Source organism: Podarcis gaigeae (assembly GCF_964106915.1).
Source record: "Podarcis gaigeae genome assembly, chromosome: 14".
Lineage (NCBI taxonomy): Eukaryota > Metazoa > Chordata > Lepidosauria > Squamata > Lacertidae > Podarcis > Podarcis gaigeae.
Window position 1 is genome coordinate 28,685,127 of NC_139690.1, and position 17,849 is coordinate 28,702,975.

Consider the following 17,849-nt stretch of genomic DNA (forward strand, 5'->3'; position numbering starts at 1 on the left):
GGCAGCAAGGATGAATTGAGCTTTGGTGGCAGCAGAATGTAGCTGGAGTGTCCATTTCCTCGTGTTGCCATTTCCTTCTAGTGATAATCTCTCCAACCCTTCAATGATGCTCATAAAATGCTCTTTAAATTGCTCTTTGAAAACTGCAATACTTTTAATTATTTGATTTGGGGGCAGCAGCTGCTCCCCTACCTACACCCATGGTGCCACGCGGGGGGGGGGGGGCAGCAATGACATCCACAGCCACAGGTCAACTGCACGTGGCTATGTAAAAAAAGAAACACTTTCCAACCGCTTGACAGATATATGGGGGACTCGCATTAGTGGAGACACGATTTTGAGGGGGGGCAGGCTTTTGTGTCCAGATTTTCACTTTTTTAAATATGGAAACTCTATAGAGGGTATTATAAGCAGCTCTTAGTCGGAGAACGATGGTGGACTAGCCGCATTTGCAGGGTCATTTTAAAAACGTTTGTAGCCTGATATAATATATTCGGAAGTTTAAATCAGAACTAAGTTACAAAGAGGAGGGACTCTGATATTGGCTGCTACACGCGCATGTGTTTGTGTGTGTGTGTGTGTGTGTGAGAGAGAGAGAGAGAGAGAGAGAGAGATTGCTACCCAGCGCTTTTTTTCTGGGGAGATGCATACCCCTAAACATTTTGTGAATCTAAGTTTGGCCTCATTGAGGGGCAGTATTTCAATATGAGTAGGAAAATGAGAGTACCCCTTAAAAAATTATTTAAGGTAGATAAGGACAAGATGAAATTATACAATATAAATATAGATAGTATTGTGAGTATTTATCTACTTTTAAAATTTTTCACTTATGATCTTTTTCTCTTACTTCTTTATTCTTTCTTTGTTCTTTTTTCTGATATCTTTCATTTCACTGCTTTATTGTGAATAGCATTTTATAGAGGTATAAATAACTGTAAATATGAAAAGAGACAAAATATTCTCTAATTTTTTTCCCTTGGTTAGATGTATTTTCTTTTGTTGTGAATATGTATGTTTTCTAATTTGTACTTAATAAAAATATATTTTTTAAAAATGAGAGTACCCCTAAACATTTTTTAAAGAAAAAAAGCACTGTTGCTACCTAATAAATAAAAAAAATCTGAATTTTTCTTATGGTTTTCAGTTGGCGGCAGGGTTGCCAACTTGAATAAAATGTGGGAGGGCAGGAAAGCCCCGCCCCGCATAATCGATCACATGACAGGGTGCAGGCACACAATTTGAATGGCAATAACCATCATGGGGGGGGGGGCATAGCTGTCAACCTTCCCTTTTTTTGCGGGAAATTCCCTTATTCCAGCGCTGTTTCCCGCTGCTATCCCGGATTGTTGGATATCCCGCAGGCTGTCCCCGGGACAGGTGAGGCTGCTGATCCCTTATTTTCAAATCTGAAAGTTGACAGCTATGGGGGTCTGGACCCCTCAAATATTTTATTGGGCAGCGAAGACTCCTCGGCATGACTCCTATGAGGGGAGGGGAAAAATTCCAGCAAACCGAAATACGGCCTTGTTTCTTCGTGGGCTCGCCAAAATCTGCCATCATTAAAGAAAACGAACTTTCCCCGCCCTACTTCTATCAATGTGCCCCGTTGTGAGTTTGATTCCTCCCGCTTTGAGGTGCCATCCCCACCCCCGAGCATGCGCAGAATGTCTCCTCTTTCCTCAGGAAACAAGCAACCGATTTGTTACCAAGCAGGGCTGAAGCCCTCCAATGCCTCTCATCCCCGCATAGTATAACTAGATCGCCCTGGAGCTGCCTTTATATCGGTGGGGCTCCCTCCTTCCCGAGGAAGCAGAGGCAGCTCGCTCCGTGGTGGCGTCCGCCTGTTTCCTGCAGATCCTTCGCGGTTGCACTGGGCGAGGAGTTAGCAATGCAGAGTTGCAAACTGCAACGGGGCAGAACACCACCCCCGCTTCCCAAATGGGTCCCTTTGCCCCAGTGTCCTGTTTCCAACCGCAGCTAGCCCGGAGCCGCAACAAGGAGGCGGAAAGCGGGCAATACGAAGGCAAGACCTTCCTCGTCGGCAACAGCGGGGTATCCTGCCTCTGGACATGGAGGTTCTCCGCGGAGTCGCGCGTCTTCAGGAAAGGGGCCGTGCATCGCCTCTCCGGCTCTTCTCCGGTGGGAGCCCTTTCCCCGCTGCGGCGTTCCCCGGAGAGGCTCCAGCCTCCGCTTCTTCCAGCAAGTGCCCACTGGGCGGGGCGACCTGGCGGAGGCTCCTGCCAAGCTGGTTGGGCTGGGAGGTGCAGCCGGAGACACACCCCGCTGGGCTGGCCCGACAGCGCCGCCGCCGCCGCGCCAGGAAGGAGAACGGGCGGCCGCTCCCTACCGCCTTCCCCTCCGCCTCCACCTCCTCGCCGCCGCCCAACGGACGGAGCGGACACTCCCCTCTCGCGTTCCGAGCAGCCGCCGCAGCCTGAGAAACAGCAGCAGCCTTCTCGTCCCGGCCGGACGACCGACGGGCTCCGACTAGACGGAACCGCCGCTGCTCCCTCTGCCTTGGCTCGTCCTCATGGCCACCCCGGAGGAGATCGACGGGGCGGGCGTGGCCCGGCCCCACTACGGCTGTGAGTCTCGGGCCGAGGGAGGGAAGGGCGCGTTGCTTGCGGCTTGAGAGATGCCTCGGGCCGTCGGTTTGGTGCCAGCGTCTCCTCCTTCTCCGCCGGGGCCGCTTTGTTGGAGCTGGCGCCCAGGCACAGCCCTTACCGGGCCCGGAGGAATCGTTCTGGTTGGCGGGGAAGGAGGACGCTGGCTCGCTTGGCCCGGGGCTGTGGGTTTATTTGGCCGAGCAGGAAGCTGTGAAAGTCTCGGCGCCCCCTGCCTCCCCATCGCCCCCTCAACATGGCGGGTGGGCGGGAAGCAGCGCTCCCCGGATCGATCGTGTGAACGGCCTGCCTCGCCGAGCGGCGCGCGTTTCTCTCGGGCTCGTTTGCACGCACTGTCGCTTTTCGCAGGGTCACGGGCCGGGTCCCCTGTTGGGCATCTTTGAGCGAAGCAGCCGCTTTCTCTCGCGCTCTTTCTTTTCCCGGGAGGGCCGGGGGGGGGGGAGAGGAAGAGGAGGAGGCCCGATTTTAGGGGCCGTGGGGCGGGGTAAGGACCGCTCCTCTCCCCGAGCAGGAAGGGCGGCGACGAGCAGCTCCTGGGGCGGGTCCTCGGCACGAACTGCCCGTTCTCCCAGCTCCATGGATGCCTCGTTTCGCCAAGCGCAGGAAGCTTGGCTCCCACCGAGCAAGGTGGCAGCCTTTGGTCGAATCAAACCTCCATGGTTGAGGGCAGTCTACCTTTCCACGTGGGCGTCAGCGGATAACTCGCTGGTTTCTGTGAGGAGGAGTTTCAGGGCTGGACTAGATGCAAAAGGTGTCATACCAGCGAGGCAGTGCTTAGCCACCCTCACATTTTGTAGGAGACACCTTGGCATCCCAGTGAAGTATTGAGAGCTTCCCATAGAAAACATTGGAAGAGTCCCAATATTTCAGTGTTGCTTGGCTCAGGCGACTGTGTGCTCCCTATTTCTTGCAAACTCTGTGAATGACACCCCTTTGTGCAAGTGGATGAAGCTCAAGGTTTCTGCCTGCAGCTGAGTGCTGACTTTAGGCTGGAAATGGGTCTGAGTGAGGGGGGGGGGGCAAGTTAAAGAGCTGAATCTTTGCTATAACCTGTTGGATTTCTGCCTGCTAATCCAAGCTACCCTTTCCATGTAGAAAGTGGGGGAAATGAGCTGTTTATCCTCCTAACAACCCTGTGAGGTAGGTTAGGCTGAGAGACAGGGCTGACCAGGGATCAGCCAATGAACTTTTGGGCTGATGGGCATTTGAACCTGGGTCTCACCACCCCTAATCCAGCAGTCTAACTATTACATCAGCCTGGCTCTCTGTATTGGTGGCAGAAGGGGGATTTAATAAAATGTCGAAGCCTTACTTTAAAAACCCACATTCTTTCATAAGTCATTGCTGCTGCTACTTTTTGTGGGTGGGCTGCGTGAATAATTCTGCTGCCCAGTTCCTGCTTTGCCAAACTGCCAGGAAATAGCAGCATCGAAAACAGCCACAGGATCTGTCTACAGGCAATAAGGATGGCGGCTCTGTCCTTTCCTATCTCTCCAGGCTTAGTTTCAAAGCTGGCAGCAGGAAGGGATTCCTCTTTGGCGGCTCTGGAACTGCCGGCTCTAGAATCAGGCCTGGCTGGTGAGGTGCAAAAGGAGCTATTACTGTTATTTATTAAATTTGCATACCACCCTTCATCCTTAGGCCTTGGAACAATTCACGGACAGTGAGGTTTGTCTGTTGCAGGGAATGTTTATGAGCATCCCCAGTTTTTCTTCTGTGAAATGGGTACTTTGTGGTGGCCCTGACAGCTCTTAGATTTTTAAAAATATATCCCTGGGCCCAGAAATGCTGGGGACCCCTGCTTTAAGGAGAGTACAGCCCCTCCAGAGCATGTGGAGCACCACCATCCTGGACACACAAAGCTCTCAGACATTTCGTCTACCTTGTCAGGTTGGCTTTTCAGTTTACTGGGCCTCATCCAGTCCATTCTTGTTTCCAAACCCTTGCCCGACAGATCTGGTTTTCACCAGTGGACAAGCTCATTCATTGGCTTCACATAAAGGCTGAAAAACATGGGGGCAGAATGGCAAATGTCACGGGATAGAAGTACAGTCATACCTCGGGTTACAGCCGCTTCAGGCTGCGTTTTTTCAGGTTGCGGACCGCCGAAACCCGGAAGTACCGGAATGGGTTACTTCCGGGTTTTGGCAGTCACACATGCGCAGAAGCGCTAAATTGTGCATGCACAGAAGCGCTGAATCGCAACCCGCACGGATCACGTTCGCAACCCGAGTGTCCACTGTCCCCACAAACCTATACCTGGAATTTGCCCAGCAGGTAGGAGTGGATGACCCCGTTAGAGGCAGTGAGGCATATGTGGGCGTATATATACTATTCATTTAAACACACCCCAGAAATAATCCTGGGAACTGTAGTTTACCATTCAATGAGCTACAGTTCCCAGGACTCTTACCAAACTGCAGTTCTTTGTGGGGGTGGTATAGGAACGTGCTGTCTATTACAGCATGCAGTTGTAATCTGAGCCAGGACTTTTCAGCTCCAGGGTTGGAACTGGAGCAACTTGTGTGCAAGTCTTGCTCATCCTGACTGCTCAAGGGGTGTCAGGATTGTCTTATCCAGATGACTGAAGAAATGAGTGTCTCTTGAACTGAGGATCTTCTCCCAAACCACTTTGTTAAAGGAAGCCATTTTAGGATCCTCTGATTTAAATAGTTGCTCGGGAATATAATGTGCACTTGTAAAATATCATAGAATTGTGGACCTGGGGGGACCCCAATGGTCATCTAGTCCAACCCCCTGCAGTGCAGGAATCTCAGCAAAAGCATCCATGACAGATGGCCATCCAACATCTTAAAAACCTCCAAGGAAGGAGAGTCCACAACTTCCTGAGGGACACCTTTCCACTGTCTTAACAGCTCTTATATTGGGTCCTGCAGCAGTGCTTGTGAGGAGCAGGGCCTTTTTGGTTGTGGGGCTGGTGCTGTGAAGTACCCTCCCACTGGAGATCCTCATTACCCCTCCATTATAGCCTTATCTCTCCAATTAGATTTGATGGAGACTTTTAAAAATGTGGCACATTCGGCTGTTACCAAAGCCACCAAATTAAAGCTGACTTTCCTATGCAAAGGGAATCAGTGGGGATCTTACACCTGAGGCAAAGTGTTACAATCTGTCAGATATATTTCTGTGGCAAATTATGAATATTTACCACTCTCAACCAAACAGCCTGGTATTTTTAGATGCAGGGAGGGAAGGTGCCCTTTGCTCTATTCTCCCAGAGGAGTCAGCAGAGCGTTCTCATGCCTCACTTTGGCTGGACCGTTCCTTTTCTGACTCATGGAGAAATGCGTTTCTGCTCACAAACTATCCTCCCATGCTTCTGGAAGGTTCTGGGCACTGACTGGTCAAGATCTCGAAGTTTTATACAGAAAGTGCTGCTGAGAAGCCCCGCCCATTTCACAAAAGCTCACTTTGCCTCAAATCAAGTAGTTCTGTAGTGCAGAATCTCAGGCGTTGGTCTTTAAGGTGTCACAAGACTCCTTGTCTGATGCAAAAGGCATGTGGGCTCCAGGGCCCAAAGTCTGCTTTTTGCTTACAGGATTTGGAGTGGCTCTGTTTCATGGCAAACCAGGATGCTGTATTTATTATAACGTTCAGTTAGTAAGCTGGCTTGTTCAGCAAAGAGAGGAGGATGGTGATGATGATGATAATTATTTTATTTGTACCGTGCCCATGTGACTGGGTTGGCCCAGCCACTCTTGCTGCCTCTGCAGGAGCCACTGATTTGTGTCTTGTCTCCCCCTAAGGCATGGGGTTAGTTTGTCTAGTTCTTGTGAATGGTTGTGAGCATGGTCAGGAAGTCTCAGAAGAGCTTTCAGTTTCAGGCAGTGCAGTGGCTTTATGTTATCATCAGCTTGTTTTTTTATTTATGGCAATTCTGGAGGGGAGGAAGGGAGCACACTGAATGTAAACTGTTCACCCTGTTGTCACAGCAGGTGTGTGCACCTGGCAAGTCTGTCCTTGGACTGGCTATCTAGATTAGCTTCCTCCTCTGTTGGAGCCTGGGACCTCTGCTCTGTGTGGTGGAGCCTTATTTTAGTACTTTCTAGGGTGGGCAGGATGCTTCCTCCGCTGTGCTTTCGGTTGGCAAGCGTCTTCCCAGGGGAGTTTGTTAGGTGAATCTGGGGTTAAAATCCTGCTCTTGGTTTTTGCAGACAAGGCAACCCTGGCAATCTTTTTGCCTAAGGGGTGAGAGGGTGGGTAAAAATGCTTTAAATTAAATACATAGTAAAGTGGTATAGGGGAGTTGACTCCCCATTTGTTGCTTGTATTGAGGTGGGACTTGGAGGGAACAGGTGAGCCACTCCAAAAAACAAAAACAAACCCTTGGTACTACCTGTCCTGTTTGGGGGAGTGGGTGGGGAGCCGGACCTTGGGTGCTTCTGGGCACCCAGTGAGGCTTTGCTCCTTCAGCTCCCAACACCTCCCACTTGGGGACGACCCCCCGTTGAGCTGCACTTTGCCTCGGGGCCTTCTGGCTTCCCTGGACTGACCCTGTCCTGCCTTTTTGCAGCTGTCCTGGATAATGAGAGGATGACTGCAGAAGAGATGGATGAGCGGAGACGGCAGAACGTGGCCTATGAATATCTTTGCCACCTGGAGGAAGCCAAGAGGTAAGGGGGCCCTTTCAGAGGGGTGGTGAGCCCCATGCTGCTAACATGCTATCATTGGCTCGAACCACTAGTGGTGCTCCTTGAAGCTTCCAGCTGGGGTGGGGAGAGGAACAGAGCATCCCTGAGCAGTTCGACCTGCTGCTTTGTTGCCAGGCCCAACCTTTTGCAGAAACAGCTGCCCTGTTTTCTGGCACCTAGAGACAGGCCAATTAAGCTGCTCCGTTGCTTTCTCTTTGGCTGTGCCACTCCCACCTGCAGTTCCCAGTGGATTATTTTTGACCTCTTTTTACTTCTTTTGCTTTCAAAGAAACCATATTTTCGTATCATCTGAAGCTGCTCTGGAAAGAAATAGTATTTTAAGCATAAATCAGCATGTGATCGCCAAATTAATGAGCATGATTACAGGGCAGAATAATAACACTGCTGGATACGAAAGCAAAAGGGTAGTGGTTAATAGCCTGGAAGATAAATCAGGTTTGTGGGATATGTCAGAAGGTGAGGAAAGCTTGGGGTTTAATAGGGAGGCTGCTTCCTGCAATGGGGGGATGTATCAAGAGTGTTTTGGGGTTGGTTATGGGTTGCGTTTGATCTCTGAACTGGCCATGGAGCCACAGGACTGGGGAGGATTTAAGAGCAGGTTCAACACTGCTTTTGTAGATGCTTGAGGTGGATTGATGATGTCTTATGGTCCAGAGGCAGTTCAGGTTCTCCTGCTCTAGGAAAGAGAGGAAGCTGCCTCATACCATTGGCCCATCTAGCCCAGTGTTGTTTACAAGGCAAGCCCACGATTTTAGGAAGTGGTCTGTTCCCCGGTTCTGCCTGGAAGTGCATCAAACCCAGAGACCTTCCCAAGGTAGAGTGGAGCCACCAAGAAGCCTTTCCCTGGAGTATCTTTCTCTGAGCATCTTGCCCCCTGCCCCCTTGCGGCTTCTTGGGAGCCTTTTCTGTGACAAGGCAAGCCCTGGAACAGGAACCAGAGCAAGGGCTTATCTCCACTTGCCAGGCCGGTGCCTGGTCTATCCTCCAAGCAGCACCTGAGATTTGGGCTGATGGGGAATTCCTGGCTCTGAGCTCCCATGAGTTCACCCCCACCAGCAACATTTGCTGCCCAAGTTTGTGCGATGTGGTTGACCCTAACCACCTCCTTCCTCTGTCTCTCTCTCTTCCTAATATGACACAGGAACTGTTGGGTCAAGAATGAGATGAGGAAGTGACTCACGTTTTCCTCCCTCTTTTCTTTCTTCCGGGCCCAAAGTGCAGAGCCTGCAGCCTTGCAAGAGGCTTTGCGCTTCTGCAATTTGCGAAGCCTTTCCAGTTAGAAATTTTGGTTTGGTTAGTTGGCAATAAAGTGCCTCTAGGCCCTTCTCAGCTAGTTTCCATCTCTTAAAGCTGTTGACAAAGGGCTCTCCTCTGAAGGGTGGAGAAGTTGTGGGGAAATAGCTGGCTGGGCTCAAGTGTTTCGTGAACTTCGCCTTGGATTGAGTAAATCTGTGGAGCCTGAAGCTATGATGGTTTTTTTGCTCAGTGTTGTTGAAGTGGATGCAGTTTGAAATCCACAGGGTAGGCAGCTTGTTGGATTGTCCGAATTGGGCAGCCAGGTGAGAGACCCTTTGATGCCGCCTGTCAACCAGTAGTGGGACCAAATACTTTCAAAATGGGCCAGAACAAATGGATTAACACTGCCCACAGAGTCATATTGGTTTTCATTTATTTAATTGGCCAATGAGAGAGCGTCTCTTTTTCTGTGGGTCATTAATCATTCTGATCTGATGTGAGCGATGGATGTGAGAGACTCTCTGACTGGATTCTTAGTGTCTGTCTGGATTTCCTGCTGCAGTCATAAATGTGCTTGGACATTCCTCTTTTCCCTTGTGTTTTATCTGGCTTGCTCTCATTGTGTTTTCTGAAAAATCTGTAAAAGTAGTTTGCAAAAATAAAACTAAACCTTGGTTTTAGCAAGTATCCTCTTGTGGTTGTTCTGCTGCTTTGCCATGTGCAGCAAAAGGTCAGTATTTTTGGCTGGTAAGAGCATCTGCCCTATGAAGTGTCAGTGGGCTCTGCTTTGTGGACATTTGTAGTTGCGGAGCAGCAAAGGCAAAACTTCCACTCCTGCCCTCATGCTGATCCGCAGTTGATCCATCTGGGGATGAGGGACGACAGCCTTATTTTGTGGATGACCTTCTGTTCCTTTGGGGAATAGACTTGGCATGTACAGAACTGCTGGCAAATAAACAGCCAATTCCAGTTTGCTGCTGTTGCAGTTCAAGGCTTAAGTTCATAGAATCCTCACAGTCCGAAGAGACCTGGATGGCTGGCAATGATGCAGGATGTCCTCGACTTCATCATCCTTGGTCAGAGGTCGCTGTCCAGGAAGGTGACCTCTAAGGAAATGAATCTGCCAGCTTCCAGCTGCTCCATTGCCTGGACAGTCCATGCCTCCAGAAAGAACTTTTGCATAATACATGCATATTATTTGTATGCTGCGTTTCCATAGTTAAAACTATGTACAATGCGACTTACAACATGAATAAAACCCACATAATTACAAATGTAATAAAAGTAGTCATAAACAATAAGACCATCAAAAGTACACAACCCATTTAAACAATTTTCATGTAAGTCCGAATAAGATCTAAAATAGACAGTTTTTTCTTTTCTCTATTTTTACTTTTTCTCTTTTTCCTTTTCTTTTTTTATATTTGTTCTTTTTCTTTTTTCTAATTTTCTTTTTCATTTTTCGGTACATGTTTTTTCCCCTCCTTGTTATTTGTACAATTGTTTTCTTTTTGTATGTATGTAATAAACCACTGAGCCTAGGGCTTGCCGATCAGAAGGTCGGCGGTTCGAATCCCTGCGACGGGGTGAGCTCCCGTTGCTCGGTCCCTGCTCCTGCCAACCTAGCAGTTCGAAAGCACGTCAAAGTGCAAGTAAATAAATAGGTACCGCTCTGGAGGGAAGGTAAACATCGTTTCTGTGCGCTGCTCTGGTTTTGCCACAAGCGGCTTGGTCATGCTGGCCACATGACCCGGAAAACCTGTCTGCGGACTAACGTCTGCTCCCTTGGCCAGTAAAGCGTGATGAGCGCCGCAACCTCAGAGTTGTTCGTGACTGGACTTAACTGTCAGGGGTCCATAACCTTTTAATATGTATATTGCAAATAAAATTCTTTAACCCCCCCCCAACAACCCCCCCAAACAGTACCCACAACCCAATGGTTAGCCGTAGTTCCTTCTCCTTGTAATTTGAGCCCATGCTGGCCCTGTTCTGGTGCAACCTATGTCATAAGGGATGAAGGCCAGCTCAGCTGATTCAGCCCTTTACTTTTCAGCTTTTGGGACATGCAAGGTTTCCACTGCTGTGCCATTCAGAAGTTCTAAGCTTGTTCCCATCCTCTCTCTACAGCCTGATAGATAAAAGCAACTCCTGTGTGGAGGCACCAGGCCCTTCCATTGCCTGAAATGCTGCTCTCTGCTTCCATGGCCAGGTTGGCCAGGGAGGGAGGTGAGCTGGGTTGTGTGTGCCATATTAATTCATATACTTCATTCATTCATATCTCAGATGTACCTGCAGGAGCCTACAAAGCATTTTTTTTAAGCTTCTGTAATTTTTTCTTTGAATTGCTGTGGACAGGTGCTTATCAGTGTGCCGTACTTCTGCCCAGAGTTCCTCAGTTCCTGGCTTGGCAGCCTCTCTTCCTTTCTCTAGCATACTTGGCACGATAGACACCGCCAGCCTGCTGCAATTCCTTTTGTCCCCCGTTCCAATCTCACAGGGCTTCTCAGTGGTCCTTTTCCGAGACAGCAAAGTGGAGACCAGAAAATGGTAAAGTACTACTGCCAGGTTTGGTACTGTGATAACCGTCCCCTTAGCCCTAGTCTTTCTTCTTTTTTAAAGCCCACTTTTGCTTGGGCGTGGAACAGCAGGTGCTTCCCCCCATGGGCCACTCCTGCCCTTCTCCTTCATAGAGAGGTTGCTGCTTGCCTGAACAGGATGAAGTTGAGATGGAAGGAAGCACAGACCAATTTCTTGGCCTCTTGGCCTTTTTACTGGAGGGGGGCGGGACTTCCATCTTCCTTGCCCACCTGGGTTTGTAGCTTTACTCTCTTGGTCTATAAAACTGTCTGTAAAACTCTCAGTGCATTGATGTCACAGGCTCTATGGGAAGTGGGGACAGGGATGGCTGACCCGCCTCAATGCCTCTTCCCTGAACTTGCCTTGAATTCATAGAATTATAGAGTTGGAAGGAAGCTTGAGGATCATCTAGTCCGACCCACTGCAATGCAGGGATATGCAGCTGTCCCATATGAGGATCAAACCTGTGACCTTGGTGTTATCAGCACCATGCTCTAACCAACAGCTATCTAGATTCAAGCCCCTAGATTCAAGTCGTGGCCAACTCTGGGGTTGCGGCGCTCATCTCGCTTTATTGGCTGAGGGAGCTGGCATACAGCTTCTGGGTCTTGTGGCCAGCATGACTAAGCCGCTTCTGGTGAACCAGAGCAGCGCACGGAAACACCGTTTACCTTCCCGCCGGAGTGGTACCTATTTATCTACTTGCACTTTGACGTGCTTTCGAACTGCTAGGTTGGCAGGAGCAGGGACCGAGCAACGGGAGCTCACCCCGCCACGGGGATTCAAATTGCCGACCTTCTGCTCGGCAAGTCCTAGGCTCTGTGGTTTAACCCGCGTCCCTCCTCTTTTTTTAGCTGGGAGTCAAATGGCTGGGGCGTCTCCTGGGGGCCGATACTTCTGCCTTGGCTAGCATTTGCCTCCTTGTGCCTTCCTGGTTCCTCTGCCTCTGACTGCCTGTATCCTGCTGCTGCTCTTTGCAACACCCACCATCAAGGCTGGATAAATCCCAGCAACTATCTAAATTAGGCAGCTGGTCCCCACCCCCACCCCCAAATCTAAAACCTGATGCTGGTCCTTAGCCATTTTTCCAGCTCTGAGCCCCAGCCCTGCATGTCTGGGGGATCCTGGGAGGCTTTGCAGTCTTATGCCCTCCAAGCTACTTGCTAGGGACTTGTACATGCTTGACAGTCGGGAGTTTTCAGCAGGTGCCTGGGCTTGTTATCGGTGGGGGAGGATCCTGCGTTTTGGCAGCTGACAACAATGGGGCTCCACACACCTGGCAAGGATCCTCCCAGATGTGCCGTTGGAGATTCTGAAGCAGCAGCAGCGTGCCCAGGCTGATCCTTTTCTTCAGCTGCCGAAGGAGGGCTGCTGTCTTCTCTCTTTCTCCCCGCACTTTGACTTGCTGTGTGAAGGCTGGCCGTGCACACCAGTGCGGGAGAGCCAAGTGTGTCATGAGGATTCAGGCCACATTGACGCAGAAAAGGGATCTCCCAATTCCCCCCTCCCGGCTGCTTGAGCGCTGGCCTGGTGTTGCAACCACTGACCCTCAGTCAGCCTTTGGAACAAAGCACTCGCTGCTTGCCTGAACAGGTCCTGTGGTGTGGGAACTAGACCTTGAGGCCTTCAGGGCAGAGATCCTGGCTTTCTTTCAAGCACAGCCCATGAAGGCCCCTTTGTGAGTACCGAGTGAGGACAAAACACCTCTTGGAAGAGGAAGTAACGTTTCCCCTCCCGACATGCGTCTTGCACAAGAGAGCCACTCGCAGCAGGGTTTGCACCATGTCTTCTAGGTCGGAGACTGCCACCTTCCTCCCACCACTGGGTTCAGTTTCAGGCTCTGCTTTGGTTCTGGGCTTCTTCAGGGCCTGGTGAGCAGTGGCTCATTTGGCCTTTGGAGTCCTTGCCCCTCTCTCTTCTCCCCTACCCCAGCTCTGGTCCACCCAGAGTTCTCAATAACCGCAAAGCCTGCTGGTGTTCCGCCTCCTCTGAAAAAAATATTTATGTCGGGGTGGGAACCTGCTGTGGCCCTTAGAGTGCCCTTGGTCACCAAAGTCAGTGGCCATGATGGCTCTGCGTAATGGCGTAACAAATATTGACAGGGTTGGCTGCAGTCAAAGGTGGGCTCTTTGGTTGCCTGGCCAGTCAGGCTCAGCTTCCTGGTGGGACAGCTCTTTCAGTTGAGTGGGTTTTGTTCATGCTCTGTCAGGTTGGACACCCCTCTCCAGTTGAGGCACAAATACCGATAAAATACTGCATAAACATGACTTAAAAGAACCCAGCTGCAACAAATATTTAGCAGTGGTTTAAAACGAAATGTTTCCAGCCTATACTTCTCACCAGCCGGCCAAGATGGCACTCTGCTGCTTTCTGCTCTATGACCTTGCTCCTCTGCTTGACTGTTTTCCTCTTGCGACACTGGAGGTTCTTTGCAGTGTCAGGTTGGAGAAGGGAGGTGGGCTCATTGTGACTTGGAAGATGACCTTGGGCAAGGGGAAGATGCTGCTGCCTGCAGCTACTGCTCTGCACAGATCCCTGCAGCTGCTAAGCAGCCATAATGGCCCTGGGGCCCAAGAACAAGTGGTGGGTTCTGCTGCTGTGCTGAGGGGGAGACCCCGCCATGCATTTTGAGAAGCTGGGTGCTGTGGTCTTCAGGGCAAGATTTTTGGGATTGTGCTGGAGGGGAGGACTTTGCTCCCTTGAACGGCTGAGAGCTGCTTTGAATCTCACGTGTCTTTGGTTTTATGGCTGTGGTTTATTTTTTCCATTGCATGCTGCTTTGAATACATGTTGGGAAAATGGAATGATACGCAAAAAGAACTAGGAAGCCTCCGCTGAGGAAGCTTCCAGATGAGAGGCGCAGCTCAGGACTCGGGCCTATGGTTGCCTTCACTTCAGGGCTGGCCCAGTGGTGTGCTTGTGTCTGGAGTCCCAAGACAAAGGACCTCTTGGGGGAGATCTGAGTAGAGAGGTGTTGATCTTTTGGGGGCCTCATCTCCAGGGCATCCTTCCCCAACCCAGGGCCCCTCCAGCTGTTGTCAGACTCCAGCTCCCATTGCCCCGGATGGAGGGCTGGGAGGGCAACAGACCTGGCCAGTCACCCACAGGCAGATGGGCTGGTGGAGGTCAAGTGCCAGAGGAGTGAGAGGCCAGAGGAGGTCAAGGTCCAAGGCAATAATGGAGGGCTGAAGGTGTCAAAGAGAGGCAGGGGTCATGATCCATGACAGGCGCTGTAGAGAGAAGGAAGTAGAAGGGCAGCCCCCCTGGCTGGCAGGGTTTTTTTAGGAGGTCAGTTGCCTCCCCAAAGGATGGGGCTGCAGCAGCTGCTCTCTAAGGCTGAGGTGGCGGCCTCAGGTCAGGGGGATGGAGGCTGCCTCCTTGCAGCCGATGAAGGTGGCTGGAACATCTCCCAGAACTACCTGGCGCTCCTCCTGCCTGCACCTAGTTTTCCGCACAGGGAGGGCCCTTCAGGGGAGGCCAAACAAGTCGGACGGGTTTGCTTTGTTCTTCTTGCCCTTCAGAGGAAACTCCTTCCCACTCCCATTTTGTCCCTGCTGTGCTGACAGAGTTTTCTGGATTTGTTGGTTTTGATTATATGATGGGCCTTGATTACCGTTGTGGATGCCTTGTCTTAATCTGTAGATCAAGGGTTGTGCCCCGTGCTAGTCTTCCTCTGAGTATGCTCGTTGAAATTAATGGGCACAGCTAACATAGGGCTGTGAATTTCAGTGGGGCAACAAATACTCCTGGCATGCAACAAAGTGTTGCTCTGTCCCAGCTCCTGCCAACCTAGCAGTTCGAAAGCATGCCAATGCAAGTAAATAAATAGGTACCACTGCGGCAGGAAGGTGTGCTCTGGTTTCTGTCACGGTGTTCCGTTGCACCAGAAGTGGCTTAGTCATGCTGGCCACATGACCTGGAAAGCTGTCTGTGGACAAATGCCAGCTCCCTCGGCCAGAAAGCGAGATGAGCGCTGCAACCCCATAGTCGCCTTTGACTGGACTTAACCATCCAGGGGTCCTTTCCCTTTACCTTTTTTACAGCTCAGCTGCATGTAGAAATGGGAATTCTCCTCCTGGTGCTGCTGACAGGTTCTTTTTCTGCACTTGGTGTCAGCAGGCTCTTTTTAGATTATATTATGATAACATATTAAATATGATATATTAAAAGTATCTCTAAGCTGTGTACAGAAAACTGAAGCAACTACAGTCAACTTAAACAAAATATTACAAAAATACAGTTACATGTAAAAACATTATGTTAATGCAAAATTTATAATATATGAATAAATCAATATCAATTCATTTTCCTTCTGACATATCCTCCTCCTCTGCCTCCAGCATCCAAACAAACTCTCAGCTCACCCACAAAATTCTCACTACGAGAAGGGTTCCTGGAAACAGTGAACCCTAGTCTCTCACTCTAAACTTGCTTTTTATGGGCAGGCTATATGCAGAAATTCTGGTTTTAGTATGCTGGCTGTTTGCCATAATAAACATGGGTGATGGGCAGGCCCAAGATGGATGGCTGCCCACAGCTTTGTCCCATTCAGCCGTCCCATCTGATGAGAGAGCTTGGGTGATGTGGCCCCACCGGCATCTGACCTCCTCTTCTGCCTCAGAGAGTCCTTTGCTTCCCTTTGAGAGTCCCTCCTGCCCGGCTCCCCTTGGCAGGGCTGCTGTTTGCCCAGAGAGCACCCTTCTCTTGCTGCCTCCTTGGAGACGGAGGGAGGAAGCAGTGCATGGGGCTCTCCTGAGAGTTCAGGAAGGCTTAGCCTTCTAAGGCAGCCCTGTTTAGGGAAGCTTTTAATGTTTGATGTATTACTGTATTTTAATATTTGGTTGGAAGCCGCCCAGAGTGCCTAGGGAAGCCCAGCCAGATGGGTGGGGTATAAATAAATTATTATTATTATTATTATTTATTAGCCACCTTCTCAACAGGTGCTCTTGGCATCCTGCACCAGAGACTGGTGGCTGAAATGGGGAGGGGTTTTCTGGGTGGGGCTGGAGCTGCCCAGAGTGCCTCTTTGTCATAGTTGGGGTGCATGAAAATGGGGGATGTTTCCTCAGAGTGCCAAATTGTGGGCCCTTTTCCCCTGCAGTGTTAAGAACAGAAAACATCTTGCCTGGGCGCTGGTCTTTCCCAGAGCCCAGCTGCGTTGCTTGGCCTAACTCTGCCAGCACATTCAATGCCACAGCAGGCCTGGGTGTGGCCTGGGATGATGTCATGCTTTAAATTTGGTAGCAGTGCCTGCCTGCCTGCCTGCCTGAGCCGCTCACTGGAAAGTTTCTTTCGGTGGGTGTAGGAGGAAGAGGTTGGAACTGAGCAATCTGAGGATTTGGCCAGAGTTTCTGTGAAATGTTGCTTCGTCCTTGGAAAATAACTTTCCATTTCAGGACTGCCTCCGGGTGGGCTGGATTCCTTTTGCAAGCTGTTTCTCCGTGTGAGTCTAGACAAGGCAGTTTCTCTCGCACAGATGCACCCTTTCCAGAGGTATTTTTTTAGAGGCAGCCTTCTGCTCCCCGTGACCCCCCCCCCAAGGCTCACTGAAAGGAAAGACCTGTGCAACAGAGGAAGGGGTGTGGCAGTAGCTGCCCCACCTTCGGAGCTCATGGGACTGTCAGTGGGTGGAACAGCAGGCCTCCCAGCCACACTTTCCTTTCTGCTCCTTTTCCTCCCAGAGGCTTTTGGTGGCAGAGCAGAGGCAAATGCCGGGGGCAGGGGGCGTCTGCTGCAGGCTGGGGGGAAGATTCTTCCTTCCCTACTTCTCCGCCTGGCTCAGAGGGCATTGGAGAGCTGGAGCCAGCCAGGAAAGCCCACGAGCCTCTGGCTCAGGAAGTGGGGAAAGGGCCTTTCTGGAGGCTCCTAAAAATAGTTGTTCTCAAAGGTTTGCAAGAGTGTGCCGGCCCTTCTGGAGCCTGCTAAATCAACCCCCACCCCACACCTGCCACCTGCACTTCCTGTGCTGCTTCTTCCAGTTCCCTGCAGTGCCCCGCCCCCAAATTGTCTGTCCAGCTGCAAGCTTTGGAGGGCTCTCCCCCTCCTCCTCTCATGGTGAAACATGTCTGGCTGGTGTGTTTGGGTGTGTTGGGTTCTGCCTCTCTTCCCTCCTCCCTTCCTGAGCATTGTAGACTTATCTGTCAGAGGCTTCAATGGCTGGTTTATTCCTCCCCCCGACCCCCCGACCCCCCGCCACCCAGCCTGAGGAGCTGACAGTGGGAGGCCAGTGCCCCTGTCCCCCCCCCCCTGTATTGGTTGGGCACATGCAGGTAGGGAAGCAGAGCCCTGGCTGGCCCAGAGGGAGGGAGACAGAGAGGGCTGTGGGTCCCCCAGGGCCTCCACTCCACAGTTGGCCTGGGGAAGAGATGCCTCTGCTGAAGTGTCACCTTCTGGGGTCCTCAGCAACGCTCCAAAACTTTCCCCACGTTAGGGCTGAGAAGGAGCTGAGGGTACCTGAGCTCCTGCGGCTCCCCCAGGCAGCTGCTAGTGGGGATCCAGCATGGATGGTTCATGGAGGCCACAGCCCCCCCTGCAGAAGCCAGAGATTGGCTATTACAAGGGCAGCTGGGCCCCTTCATTCCCCTGCAAGATACTTCCTTGTGGCTTAGACTCATTGCTCCATTGGAGACAGGAAGGGGCACAATTGCCTCCCCTCTTCTGGCATCATTTTACCCATGCAGAAAGCACCTGTGCCCACCTGCCCCACCATCTTGGAGGATGCCTTGTGGCTTGTTTTTGT

General features: G+C 51.0%; 1 protein-coding gene across 1 annotated transcript in view; it reads left to right on the forward strand.

Annotated features, from left to right (window-relative positions):
- Nucleotides 1-1,664: 1,664 nt before the first annotated feature.
- Nucleotides 1,665-17,849, forward strand: part of IQGAP1 (IQ motif containing GTPase activating protein 1) — a 45,936-nt gene continuing 29,751 nt past the window's right edge. Inside the window, exons 1-2 of the mRNA XM_083713326.1 lie at nucleotides 1,665-2,585; nucleotides 7,159-7,258. Coding sequence (XP_083569452.1) covers nucleotides 2,531-2,585; nucleotides 7,159-7,258 — 155 coding nt within the window. The 5' untranslated portion in view covers nucleotides 1,665-2,530. The remainder of the gene's footprint in view (nucleotides 2,586-7,158; nucleotides 7,259-17,849) is intronic.